This window comes from Neolamprologus brichardi, chromosome 8, assembly GCF_056152115.1.
Source record: "Neolamprologus brichardi isolate AB-2024 chromosome 8, ASM5615211v1, whole genome shotgun sequence".
Classification (NCBI taxonomy): domain Eukaryota; kingdom Metazoa; phylum Chordata; class Actinopteri; order Cichliformes; family Cichlidae; genus Neolamprologus; species Neolamprologus brichardi.
The window spans coordinates 18,909,499-18,924,229 of NC_142111.1; the positions used below are offsets into that span (position 1 = coordinate 18,909,499).

Genomic DNA, 14,731 nt, shown 5'->3' on the forward strand with positions numbered 1-14,731 from the left:
CTGTCAGCCCCACTTAGTGAGTGTATGTATAAATCTGAACCTGTATTTATACTTTTGATACTGTGTGGAGAAAATGCAAAATATATTCAACCTTTTGCACTACAGATGTATGCTGTACAATCATTCCATTTTGTAAAAAAGAGCAGTTCCAAGAAACCATTAAAAGCCCCAAATTACCATGACATTCATGCCTGTGATGAGTGTGTGTAAACATCTGACCGATACTGCAGCTCATGGCTCATTTTTTAATAGGTAGTGATATAGTCCACATGAAGTAATCCCAGGCTGAGTCAGCAGAGCTTGAATTTCTAGCAGCGCTCCCTGAAATGAAGGAAACACAGAATGACTAAACTCTGTAATCATCAAGAACAGGAGCCGAGTACATGTCGCCCCTGATTTTTGCTGTGATCTTCACAAACTTACCATTATTTATTTATCCTGTCCGAGCTGACAGAGCACACTGGCGTTTCATCAGCAACACCCTGCTTTTCGCCCATGCAGCTTCTCACACTGACACCCAGGCGCTGCACAGCCCAGCCACGACCATCAACGACAGATTTGCTGAGCGGTTGGGGGTCGGTAGCTTATTGCTCGCGGGCATCACTACAGTATCTGCTGAAGGAAGGAAGAGTGTTACTCATTCACTTCCCCCAGTCGGATTATTTCTCCAAAAGCAGTGGAGAATGGGAGTGTCATGACTCAGCTTCTGGCCACATCCACCCTCTCAGTTGTGATGATGTAACAGATGGCATATTCACCCTCATTAGTCACAACAGAGGAAAATTCATTCCTAAATGTATCGCAGCTACTCAAGCTTTGATTACACAGTTAGTCTTTTCTGGGTATAAACACAGCTTCAGTTAGCAATGAGAGTCTGCTACAAACAGAAATATGATATTTTGTCTCTGACTACCGCAGAACCTCAACTGGTGCTTTTAACAAAGAACTACTAAATACATTTCTGCAGCTATACATTAACTAAGGGAAACCTTTGAAGTGCCTTTAATGCGTATAGTGAAACATGTTATAATATGATGATAATTCAGCATTTCCTTTGAGATTGAGTGCAATTTCATAGACATTGAGTGCTTTGTTTTTCCCTGCAGGGCGGCATGGGAGTAATAAGAGATGTCAGCATAAATAGCTGCCACCTTCATGCAGCATTTTCATTGCAAAACCAAGAGAGACGTCACAGTCAGTCGGTGTCAGCGTTACAGTAGGTAACACACGCATATAAAGTGCACAGTGTGTGCATATGCGTGACTGTTACAATCTGAAAATAAAACGTGAAAAATCACAGATTATGTTTCTTTTCTTCATGAGAAATCATCCCACTTTCTCCTCGCTCTCTCTCTCTCTCCTCACTCCTCTGTCTCTCATGAAGCGGGCAAGGCGTAGTGTGTGGTTGGTGTGAGATAACAAAGGCTGAGGAGTTCACCATTATATAACTTTTGTGGAGGCTGAGGAGGTGGAGGAAGAGGAGGAGAGGCAGCGGGGTTAGCACGTAGGAAAAGGAGGGCAGCATAGGGCCAGTAGCCTACAATGCAGCGCTCGTTTGTCTTCCACATAACACACAAACATGCACACGCTCGCACATAAATGCCGGCCTCCTTTTCATGCTCTCCATCGCCGATTCAGCTGGCTCCACTCGTAATATTTGAACTTTTCAGCGTTTTCAGCTTTTGCGTTCCCACGCTGACAACCACGCATAAAGACTTTCAAGTGAAATCACCATTTTGCTCTCTTTTTCTTATGACTGTGTCTGTGTGCTGTTTGCTGTCCCTTCTCTGAGCTGAACTGCTCACATGCAGAGGCCCTCTAACTGTAACTCTCCAGCCCCACCTTGCCTGTCCTCTGATGGCCTCCCACTCATGCCACATTAAACATTTAGAGAGGCACTCTGGATCTTTGTGACACTGTCTTTTAGCGCCGCCAAGCCAACAGCCCTCACACTGTGGATGCTCGTCAGTGGAAACCTGATACAGCAGTCACACTGTTCCCATTAACCATCCCTATCTCTCTTATGCACATGCACTCCCCTCAAATGCAAAGTCAATTCAGTTGTTCAGGAAGGCCGACCTCCTGTGTTGAGAGCAAGACCTGCATTAATCAATATTGATTCCTTGAGTGTGAACTTATGCCTTGTGTGTGTATGAATGTGTGTGTGTGTGTGTGTCACAGTCTGACTCTGCTGCAGTAAGGTGTGACCCAGTGATGGGTGTATCCCGACCGGTGCAGTAAAAACGCTGCTGCTTGTTGCCTGCAATATTTTTTTTTGAAAGAAATGAGAAGAGACGGATCTTGGATGCCAACTCTGTTTCTCTGGACCGTCACGTGGCTCTTGTACACTTTAGTGGCATCTCATTGTGAGATCCACTGCATGACAAAAGATGAATTATTTAATCTAAATGACTGAGAGAACATTTCACCATCATCTCCCCACTTTTTTCAGTGACTTCATTGAATTGGAGGCCCCGCTCTCATTGCTGCACGAGCCTATTCTCGCGAGGATTGCACCTCTTTACTACACGTACACGCACACACACACACACACCACCATCATCACTCCTCCTCCTCCTCTTGTAGCCAGCCCCTCCCTTTCCGTCTCTGCTCGCCTCTCTCCTCTCTTCAGTCTTGCCTGCCTGTCAGAAAGGTGCTTTAGTATTGGAGGCTAGGCTACCCTCCTCTCGGACCCTGTACGAGAGCCTGCCGCCGCAGCTGCCGCCGTCGTACCCCAAGGCTCGGGCTCCCCTCTCACGGCTCCAACCATGGCAACCACCGCTACTTCCACCCGGTTTACTGATGAGTACCAGCTATACGAGGAGCTCGGGAAGTAAGCAGCCTCAACGTTACAGTGTGCATCGTGTTTGTCTTGTCGTTTTGTCCCCCACCCCCGCAACCTCGCCTCATATTATTTCTGGTTAGCCAGCTAGCAGTGATAGTTAGCCAAAATTGCTTGTAGACTTAATTCTGCTGCCTGCTTTTAGTGGTCTGTCAGTGCATGCTAGCAGGCGTGTACTATTGTCGTAGTGCAGTCAGGCTAAATAACCGCTGCTATAGGCTAACAGCTGCTCGGGCAGTAACGGGAAGAGCGCACTAACGTTCAGTTACTAGCCAGGGAGCTACCACGCTGATATTGATAAACTGGCCGAGTTAGCCGACTAGCGTTGCGTCTTTTAATCGCTGGTAGGGATGAGCAGAAGGCGCAGATGTTGGTGTATGAGCAGCTGCTGGCCTTTCCGCGTCTGGTAGCCGGTGTTCTCTGGTCTGCTTGACCCGTCAGCCGGGCCCCGAGAGACGCCGGAGACGTAGCCCTGTGACATTTCACCAGCCCACGGGGCTGGCAGCTCTGTGCGGGCTCGACCTAAGGCTGTGGTCGCTAGCTAACTAGGCCGACCCCCCCTCCCTTTTTTTCTTTTTTTCTTCTTCTCCAAGCAGCTGCAGATGATTTGTGTTACTGTGTTGAGTAACGCTACGTACCCCTGGATCAGTTAATGAGGAAGTTATTCGGTCCAACCTCTGCCGCTTTTATGTTTGCACTGTAATACCTATAAGCTCCGCGCACCAGCTGTCCCCTCCATCATGTTATCAATAAATGAATCGCTGTTAAGGCTCCGTAAGAGAGCCGATCTGTGATTTCTGGGTGGTTACAAGGGCAATTTGGCGTTTACTGTGTAAGAGGCATGACGTGTTTTCTCGGTATTTTGATGACGGCAGAAAAATCAGACTGCTACCTCCTCTGCTCCAGCAGCAGCGACAGCATCTGCTGTTCTTGGCCGGCTAAGGCTTTTATCCCTCAAATCAACAGCAGGGCGACGCTGGCCGTATAAAGATACACTGCCCTTAATTTCAACTGCCACTTCCACTCTGTCCTTTGTAATTGACAGTAATCGATGGCACTGATTACATAGCCAGTCCACTGGCACACACACACACACATCTACAGATCTTCTCTCTACTGCCCCTGATCTTCCTCCAGACCGACCACTTACCCTGGCTTATCTTTCTGCACCTGTTTGATAATGAATTTTGCTCCGTCATAGCTTATTAATGTCAAGTCACGGACTTGTACTTGTGTCACCTGTCGCTTCTCATTTACTGGTTAATCATCGAGACCAGGAGCAGTGTGCAGCAGAAAGGAGCAGCCCTCCATATATCATCCACCGCATTAGAAAAAAACAAAACAAAAAAAGGAGCCCTTCTTCTCTTTTAGGGAAACTCTCGAGGGCCCGAAACTGCAGGTTGTCCAGATGCTATGAAAACCATGTGTAATTACATCTTGTGTAACTGCTCAGACTCATAGAATCACCAGAGCCACTGTGCGAGCATTCATCTAGGTCAATATGAAACTCCTCAGAGTGGCAGGCGTCTTGTAGTGTGCACTTCCTTTTATGTTTGAGTGCATTTGTGAGTGTGAATGTATTAAATGTTGACGATTGTTGTGTGAAACGCAGCCCAGTCTCTGTACTGCCTGTTGCAAATTGAATTTCCTCCTCGGGGGGAGTAGGTTGCATTGTGTTGTGTGCATATCAGAGATTAGAGAAAGTACTCGGTCGTTCATATTCATAGCTGCTTGAGAAGCTTGTTATGACTGCTGGTTTGCTTGATTGTCTCACCTTTTCAGGTTTACTGCCCCTGTTATAGTGATGTAGTATATGATGGCTGTAAAACAAAAAAAAACCTGTGAGTCTGAGACAGAGAGACGGGCAGAGAAGGGGGGAAAGGGTGAGATTGTTAGTATTCACAACAAACCACTGCCACATGTAGATGCAGCTTCAAATGTCACACTTTGTGTGTGTGTGTGTGTGTGCCAGAGAGGCAGCGTCTGAAATGGAACTGATTTTTGGTTGTTTATGTTCTTTCTTCTTAGGGGAGCTTTTTCAGTGGTGCGTAGGTGTGTAAAGAAATCATCAGGACAGGAATATGCTGCAAAAATCATCAACACTAAGAAGCTGTCTGCAAGAGGTATGCTAACACCACACTCACTGACACAGACACCGATGTGCGTTTGCTTTGTTTGTGATAAATATTGAGCAGTATAGCTTATTTTCTTTGTACGCACTGATGCCACGGAAAACCATATTCAGAAGCAGTTTGTAGTTGAAATAACAGGTTTAAATTCATGCTTGTGGCTAATCCAATGCACTAATGCTTAACAAATCAAGGTACTTCACCTTATCGTTGTATAAATCCCATAAATTCAGTGTTGTTGAAAATCAGTTCTGTCACTGATTTGTTTTTTCATCACCTCCTGCTGTGGCTTACCACAGATATTGAAGTTATAAAATATTCCAATATTGTCTAGAAAAATCCTGCTTATTGGAAATTGTGCAGAAACAGAAGTCCCATGATTCCAGTTGCAGAGGAAATCTTTTATTGGGTCGTTATGTCCGTGGGGAGTTCTTATCAGAATCTTCTCTAACGCTCTTTAGAAACTCGGTATTAAATAACTCTCAATCGCTCCTCTGTGGTGCGAGCAGACGGCCGCTGTACAATTAATTGATTGGCGCTGCTGCTGCTGCTGCACAGTCCACACCTGAATTTTATGAGTTGCTTCACTTGTGTGCCTCCCTGCAGACGTTCACACCCACATGCTCATGCATGGTGTGGCGTGTAATGTTGCAATGATGACGGGAGCTTATGTCACTATGTCAAGACCTCCCCTGACTTCAAGTTTTCTCAGTTTTGTATGGGCCAAATTAGTGCTGCAGATTCCTTTCTAGTATTGACACACACACCTAGCTTCCTTTGTTCTCCTTTCCTGTACTCTTTTGTTACACCTTTGCCTTTCTTTCTTTCTCAGCCAGCCTTTCTCTCATTGCCTTTCTCTCGTCTTGCTGCAATGGGGGATTGGTTTGTATTGAGGCTAATCCACTTACGCTAAATGTATCTCATCAACCACTAAGACCCCACGGATTCCTTAGGCGCCTCCCTGTTGTTGTCTGTGTCTTATGGCATTTGTGTGTCTGTGTGAAAAGGGAGACAGAGAGCGGGAGTTATACTAATGGAGTATGTCTGTTTTGTGTGAGTGTGTTGTAATGCTGTTATTGTTCTATCCCTGCCATCAAGCGTACACATAGGGCAGCTACCAGTATTAATGTCCCACCAAGGAAAAGTACAGGCTCAGCAGAAAACTGTTGGCTCTTTGCAGAGGCATGGAGTACAATGTAGGTCTGTGCGTATGTGTGTTTTTGCCAGGGGAGAAGAAAGCTGGCCAGGAGAGGAGGAGGAGATTTTCAACAGTGTAGTCTTGCAAGAAACTTGGTGACACTCCACACCAGGGGAGGGAGATAAAATGAGACTGAGGAGGAGATGCAATAGACTGAACAAAGGAATGAATTAGAGAATTTGGTGCTAATAGAAGTATTGCAGTAGGCTGTCTTGACTTGCTGACGCAAGATGCACCTACACACAAACACAACAGCGTCCACACCAGGAGGCCGGTGCGTTAGCAGGCATCTTGCCCAGTAGGATTTGGGTGGGGCTTCTTTTTTTTTTTGTCTGTCTTTTTTTTTTTTTTTTTTTTTTTAAGCCCAATAGGGTAAGTCTGACCTCTTGCATGGCCTGGTGGGCAAGTCTCCCAAAGCTCTGGTAAACACTGCAGTAATCTGAGGGGGGGGGGGGGAGACAAGGAAGGAAGGAAACCAAAAAAACAGGAAGGAAGGAAGTGGGGGGAATAGATAAATGTAGGGAGTTGGCTGTGGTATAGTTTTGTCCACAGGCCCTTTGGGATGGATGCAAGTGGGCAGCAGCATGCGCAGTAGGCAGTGACACCCACCTGCTTCTCACTGTAAAGAAATGGAGGTTTTCATTTTGGCAGCTTTAGCTAAGTGGGGTAGGGGTTTGTTTGGCTGCCAAAGATTTGTGCGTGTAATTAATTAAAATGACAGACTGTGAGGTAAATTGTGAAAAATGTAACAAAGTGATGCAAAGTATTAAATCTGCACTGGCGTAGCATGAGTCTATCTGCGCAGTATGAATGCTCTGTTTTATTTTGTTGATTGGAGTGACTGGAAGGTTGATGGCTGCTGCATTGTCTCCAGCAACAGTGTGTGTGTGTGTGTCGGAGAGAGAGACACAAATGGTCTGCTTTAATACTACTTTAATATTTTTTCTTCTCCTCCTACAGTTAGTGGCCTGGGGCGATATTATTGTTCCAGTAAAATGATTTCTCTTGCTCTATTTTACAAATTGCACTTATTGCTCAGCAATTTCATCGCTGGTTCATGGCTCATCTCCTGTTGCCAGAGTCACTTATTACTGTTGTTGTTAACAGAAAACTAGTGAGATTCATCTGTTTTCTCTCTGAAGGAGGCTTAGAACTCTGAATTACTTTTCATAACATCTCTTTGTTCCATGAGTTTTCTCTTCTTCTTCTTCTTCTTCTTCTTTTTTTTTTTTACAGAAATTGAGCAAAAAAATGGTTTTCAAGTAAACGATGCATAAATATATATTAAAAAAATTCACCAATCTGTAAATTTATTTAAATATGAAAGGTATTAAATCACTGAAATTGCCTACAGAACGATATGTATACCTGTTAAACCAATTATTGGCACAAATCTCTTATCAGCCAATCACATGGCAGCAAACCAACACATTTAGACATGTAGACAACCTGCTGAAAGTGAGCATAAGAATGAGGAAGAAAGCTGATTCAAGGGAGTTTGAACGTAGAATTGTTGTGGTTCCAGATAGGCTGGTCTGAGCATTTCACAAATCTACTGGGAATTTCCCAGAAAACCATCTCTAGGGTTTACAGAGACTGGTGTGAAAATGCCACAGGTCAGAGGAGCATAGCCAGATTGCATCAAGCTGATAGAAAGACGCATAAAGTCAAATAAACAGTTGTTATAACCATGGTATGCAGAAGAGCATCTCTAAATGCACAACACATGGAAGCTTAAAGCAGTTACAGAAGCAGAAGAACATACTGAGTGTCCTCCATATCAGCTAAGAACAGGAAACTGAGTCTACAATTAACACTGGCTCTCTAAAATTGGGCAAAAGAAGATTAGAGAAGTGTTCGCTGGTCTGAGTCTGCTGCAACATTCAGCTGGTAGGGTTAGAGTTTGATGTAAACGACATGAAAGCATGGATCCTTCCTACCTTATAACAGCGGTTTAGGCTGCTGGTGTAATGGTTTAGGGGGCTATTCTTACACTTGGGGGCCCTTAGTACTAAACCATTTTAAAAGGTTGGTCTAAACACCACAGCCTCTCTAAGTCTTGCTGCTGACAGCGTCCTACCTTTTATGACCTCAGTGTGCCAATCTTGTCATGGCTGCCTCCAAGCAGGAAAGTACACCATGTCACAAGGCTCAAATCATCTGAGTTTTTTTTACATTTTTGTTTTTAAACAATGAGTTCACTATATTCGAAAGGTCTCCACAGTCACCTTATCTCAATCTGATAGAGCAGCTATTTGATGTAGTGCAACAGGTGTTGTGTCAATATGGAACAAAATGTCTGAGGCATGTTTCCAGGGCCTTGTTAAATCTATGCCACAGAGAATTAAAGCAGTTCTGAAAGCAAAAGGAGGTCCGACCCAGTACTAGCAAGGTGTAACAAATAAAGTGGCTGGTGATTGCATATTAGCGATGTTTTCTGACTGAATGACGTAGGGAAATTAAATGACAGTTTAGACTCCCTTGAGCACCTTTTATGCTTTTACTTAAGGAGGCAGTAAATGGTCAGATTGGGGGGAAAAATGAGCCAATCATGTTGCGTTGACACGTGCACACAGTTGAGGTTCGAGACTGTTTCAGCTGTGTGGTGGCAGACGTTTCTAATTATTATCATACAATACCATGCTTATTAGAGATGGAGGTAAAACCTCACATGCATAGTAGGTAAGTATTATCAGACAAAAGCTTTTTAAACCTTTTGTTGGGGGAACTGGTTTTATATATATCTCAGTGACATTCGAATCAATGTTATGTCTCCCTTCTCGTTCTTTTTGATAGTGGCTTTAAAATAATTTCTCAGAAGCAGCATATTGAGCAACATGTTGCTTGTGTGTAGCACGGCTTATTTGATGATGACTTTTTTGTGCGTGTGTCTCTTATTGAAATAGTACATGTGTTTTACTTGATGTGTGCTTTTTGTTTGAGAACATTTCTACTTTATAGGACAAGTTTTGCCATACTTTTCAAGGAACAGGAAAAATAGTTTTACATTTTAATTGTATCGTATATTATTTTCATTCTTAAACCACAAGTTTAGGAAAAATAAGCAGCACAGAACCACCTCTAGTAAAAACTTATCTGAAATAATGGACCCCTAAAATAGGGTTTTGTAACCAGTACTGACACCGTTTCCATCGTTTTGTCAGTATTTCCCGTCCTAACATTTTGGATGTAAACTTGCCTGAAACAGATTGAACTGGATCCTCAAGCCTTCAGTCAGATTGTCAGCTTTGTGTGGCAGAAAGAGGGGGGTGTGCGTATGTGTGTCAGGTCCTCTCCATCCTTCTCAGCTGATGTAAGATGGCTGTGGGCCCGCCCCATGGCAAAGCAGATGGCCAATTAGAGAGCAGCAGGAAGTGCCAGTAATTACCCTCCAGCCCTCTCTTTCCTGTCTTCCTCTACCACATACTCTCGCACCAACAAATAAGGAGATTGAATGAATTAGTGAGCACTGCAGTGACACTGCACCAGGGTAGACGGCTGTACACAAACGCACACACAGAAGCTTGTGTGCGCATGCACACAGACACACACAGGGGAGCTGTGATCCTCTAGCAAATGGACGTTTCATATAATCCTCCCTCCTTCTCTGTCTGTCTGTCTCTGTCCTGCGTCACTGGTGTAATTAGGAGGTGGTTCAGGTCTCTCCCTTATTCACTCGCTTTCTCTTAGATGAGGGAAATCTACACCTGTAGCGAGACAACAGGGAGTTTTGTGGAAAAGAGATTGTAGCACGGTGCAGGAGGACGGACAAACAAATCTTCAGCAAGTTAAAAAAATAGAGCTGAATAAAGCAAAGAAAGTAGGCTTTCACGATGTGAAGTCTGCAGCTTTTCATTATGACAATATTAAGTACAATAAACAAACAAATTCTACACTTAAATTCATAATTTTTCCCAGGTTTATGGAGAGCGTAGGTGCTGGGGTTAGAGCACCGAGGTGGTTGGGGGTTTTCTAATCATCGTGTATATTAAATTATTGGCTAGCTTTGGCTTTAAATATAATAGGATATGTTTATATTCATAAGTAACTAAACTGAGTTTCTAGAGCAGCAACAGTAATATCTACAGCAGCAAATATCTTTCTATAAAAACCTCAATTAACTAAATATGCATAGGTGGATTAAAAATGCTGTCTTCCTAGAGCCAAGTTTACAACAATCTGAAAAGATGTGTCATGTTAAAATGGAACAGAACGGGTAGCATAACACACTGTTCAAACAAGCAGATAGAAACGGAAGATTTCACATTTTTCTGCAAATTTACGCCTCCTGTCCAGCAGGTTTGAGAGAGAAGCCTTTGCACTATTGGGCTATTACTCAGGAAGGTTTTTGTTGAACTTGAGGACGAGCTAAATTAACAATTCTGGTTACCTTTCACTTTTTTCCTGGTTTGGAGTATTTCTTTTGCCTCTGTGTTGGCTGCAGCTCCAGAAACCAAAAGTCATACTAGATAATGCCCGTCATTGTTGTTTTGGGTTTTTTTTTTAACCTCCATTTTTTATTAAAAAGAAAACAAACCTCTTAAATCTTAGGTATGATGTATCTTGACTCAAAAGCCAAGGGTCATATGGTGCATGTTCATAAAGTTTTTGTTCTAATTGTTTTTCAGGCAGCTATTTATAATGCGTTTATAACATGTTTGTAAATATAATTTATCTGTCAGTGTTGGTAGAAATGCCAGCCAGAGACCATCTAGAAAACTGCAGTACAATAACGTTGCCTTTTATAGTAACATGCTGTAATGCCTGTGAATGCTATACTGCAATATAGAAGAACAGCTGGGTAAGGTGATAGTTGATTACTCAGCAACAGCATGTGAATTTTATCTGAGGTAGTTGCTGCGCTGGGGAAATGAATGCAAATCTTACTGAGTCTGTGTCTCTGTGGTGTCATCGCCATGGAGCTGTGGAGTTGAGTTGGCTTCACCACAGTGATAAAGCACACAGACTCAGTCATTCTTCATTACAGTTACCCCATGTGACCTCTGACCTCAGCAGTTGCATGGCCTCTTCCCATGGTAATTAGATGGAGTAGTTTAAAAGTAGTGTGGTTTAGACCTGCAAACCGTGCACAAACGCACTCGTGTAAACGCACGTTGCTACATGACTTGGACAAATCCTCAAACAAGGATGTTGGTTTGGAGATGAGGCGGGTGTGTAATCTTTGTCTAAAGTGCAAATACTGCACTGTCCATAACTGAGCTTCACACTAAACCCTGTAGCACATACACTCACACGTGCATGCAAACCGCTGCACCTGTTGCTACAGACAGACTTCTTCGTTTGATTTTGTGTGTTTTTTAAAACCACATGTGCAGAAATGCTAGCACTGGAGCTCAGTTTTAATTCATATTGTTAGATTTCAGAGGTGGAGACTGTCTCTACATGCAAATGACTGTATTGCTACTGCTTATGAGTGTTGGCTTAGTTTATTCTTTCTGCACATAAAACACATCTTCATTTAAATATTTGCATACAGAGACACTTTTATGACTGACAGCTGCCGTACATCGCCCGATGACTCAGTAGATTTTTAATACTAAACATCTGTAGCTCAGTTTTTAAAAGGAACACGAGTGCCTTGGTTTTCTTGTGCTCTAGTCTCAGGCACTGAAATTTTTATTTGGGATGGAGAGAACATAAATAATGAAGGTGTGTGCTATACTTGGGGCTTTGTAAAAGGTGGCCCTTCTCTTCTCTCGCAGGACATTAATGGGTATATTGTTGGCAACACCAGTGTGTAAAAACCAAACATTATTGTTCCAAACATTTGGTGATAATGTAGCACCTAGCAGGTGAAGGCCCACACCATAAAACCACATTGTCCCCCATTCATTTCCACCAAGGAAGCATTGCATGTCACATGGCTTAGACTCCCCTTACCTTTCATGTATGTATTTCTAAAAATAACTGAATTATGAAGATTTACATAACTGTTTTAGGGATTAACTAATTTACTGATATGTATACTTAAGCAATATAGAATTAGTTACATATGCACCAGTTAAGTTAAATTAAATTAAATTAAAGCTCTAATAATCACTATGAGCAAGGTATAGGAAATTATTATTTTATGTATAAAGCAATGTCAGATTTGACAGTGCATCAGTGAGCAACGGTACACTGATGCACTGGGACAGTAAACCCAGAACAGCATAGCTGACTTAAACAGATCGGCTCATTGTCACAAATACTGGCTCTAGCTTTTTATGTCAGGATCTTTAAATACCTATTTATGATAATATATTGTCTGTTATTTTACCAGAGCCAGTTCTTTTACCTCCCTTAATCATAAAACATCTGAAATGTTAATAATATTTCACATCACTTTTTGGAACATGGAGGAAGTGCAAAATTAATGTGGCAGACTAGATGATCATCAGCTGCTAACCTCAGTAAATCCCATCTCAATGCTAATGTTCAGCTCACTTAATATGTGTTTAGTTATTTTTATCCATCTTGTACAGCTGAACATGTGTTTTGCTAAAGTTCCTCAAGTGGAAATTATATTATGTTATTAAATACTTTATTACTGTGGCTGAATTTGAATAAACCTTTTTTGTTTTGTCCACACAGATCATCAGAAGCTTGAGAGAGAGGCTCGTATCTGCCGTCTCCTGAAACACCCCAACATTGGTGAGTATCTGACCAATTAATGCAATCCTTGTAGTAGTTATCTGCAGCAGAGAATTTCAGAGATATTGTTTGTGAGGCTTAAGATGTCTTTGTAAATAGAAATGGTTGTTAAAATACAAAGAAATAAGAGGAAAGAAAAGCGAGTGATTTGACCTTGAATTAAGATATTTTTGTTATAATATTATTGTGGTATTTCAAAGCAGAGCTGCAAGTGGGTGACTCTTATGTAATAGATCATTTGGCGTGTTACACATACCACATACTGTGGTTCTGCTAGGATTTCTGGAATATTTAATTAATGCACTTAAAGTCTTCATAATCTGTTTATAGAAAACAGAATAAACACTCCAGTAACACTGGCATAATGTTTTACTCAGACACGTCAACTATACGATGATGGATCATTTGAGAGTCAGCATGCTGATTACATCCAGGATTGATCTTATCTGAACAGATATGAAGCAATTCAAGGAAACTGGAGATACTAATCTTGAAGGTTTGACCGTAGGCCTCTTTACCCACCAGTAATACCTGTAAATCAATAAAATCCCTTTAATTTTAATCTGGTGACCATCTCCATTACTAATCTATAGGACAGACTCTTTGAACACGCTGTAATGTGTAACTGTACGTGCCGCTGTCACATTAGAAATAAACAGAATCACAAAGAACGCACTGAATGGTAAAATAAATACATCAATTGAGTTAATGTATTTATTTTCCAGCTTGTGCTTGTGATGATCAAATCACAAGATTAATCGTTTCCTGGAGCATTGCTGTCGTATCTTATTTGCAGCAGCAGGGTTTCATTTTGTTCATTTTTTGAAATAATCTCTGGAGATCTCATCACCCATTCCTCTAATGTCTCTGCGGTAGGCAGCGGTTGAGTTGTTGGGTTGATAACAACTTTTTGCCTGTACCAATGTTTGGCTGTTAGATTACTAACGACACACCGATCAGGCTCGTTTGCACCACTTTCTGCTAGCGAAAAACTACCCTTTGTAGCAATCATGGAAGTTATGGCGTATTATAAATGATAACAGAAACATTTGCTGATGACATCGCCGTCGCTGATTTAAAAACAAACGATATGAACAGTGCCGTTCAGAATAAGAGGTCACAGAATCAGTTGTGCGTGAACTTTGGTCAGTTTTTGGGAAAATCAGGTCAGGATATTTTCCACAGTCCTTTCTTTTTTTGCCTTGTATGTAGCACACAGCAGGAAATAGGCTGCTTCAAACGCTTTCGCACTACTGGAAATACTCACAGGCGAGGGAGCTGCATAGATAGAACATAGCGTCGAGAACATAGCGTCGAGTGGGCGTCACACAGCACGTGTGACGCCCACTCGCTAACAATGAATGCACCAGATTATTAACTGCGATATTCACACTTCAGCTCAATCCGACATCACACGGAGTTTGTGCTTGGGTGCTAGAAGGTTTAGACCTATGGTACATGTGTGAAGATGCCTTGAAGCTGACTTTTGCTGTGTGTGTGTGTGTGGAAAAATTAAGATAATCAAAGCTGACTTGTGAGAAATGCTCTCTGCCTTCTTTACATAGTGATATTTATTTATTTATTTTTTTACCTTTCTGATGGAAACCCATATCGCAGTGACATGAATTATACATCTCCTCATAGAGATGTTCAGGAGAGATCGGTAAAGGGCACAAAGGGGAAAATGTCAAAATCAATGACACCTTTCTCACTGCACTGCTCATTTCTATTTTCCTCATGTCCTAGTTTTCTGAAAAGCCCCCCCCCCCCCCCCCCCCCCCCCCCCGGCACTCATTTGTCCCTCACCTACTTTTCCTGTTCTTTCCCTTTCTATATACATTTCGCTCTCATGTCCTTTCCCCTTTTTGGCATATTTTGGCATCGTATATGTTCAAACTTTAGACAAAA

General features: G+C 42.3%; 1 protein-coding gene across 13 annotated transcripts in view; it reads left to right on the forward strand.

Moving 5' to 3' along the window:
• Nucleotides 1-2,563: 2,563 nt before the first annotated feature.
• camk2g1 (calcium/calmodulin-dependent protein kinase (CaM kinase) II gamma 1) overlaps nucleotides 2,564-14,731 on the forward strand; it is a 40,184-nt gene continuing 28,016 nt past the window's right edge. For 5 of the 13 annotated variants that reach the window (XM_006791001.3, XM_006791002.3, XM_006791004.3 and 2 more), the window contains exons 1-3: nucleotides 2,570-2,833; nucleotides 4,871-4,965; nucleotides 12,764-12,823. In XM_006791001.3, the coding sequence (XP_006791064.1) occupies nucleotides 2,769-2,833; nucleotides 4,871-4,965; nucleotides 12,764-12,823 (220 nt within the window). In that variant the 5' untranslated portion in view covers nucleotides 2,570-2,768. Of the gene's footprint in view, nucleotides 2,834-4,870; nucleotides 4,966-12,763; nucleotides 12,824-14,731 lie in introns of all 13 variants that reach the window. The other 8 variants (XM_006790995.3, XM_006790996.3, XM_006790997.3 and 5 more) reach the window with 4 other exon arrangements.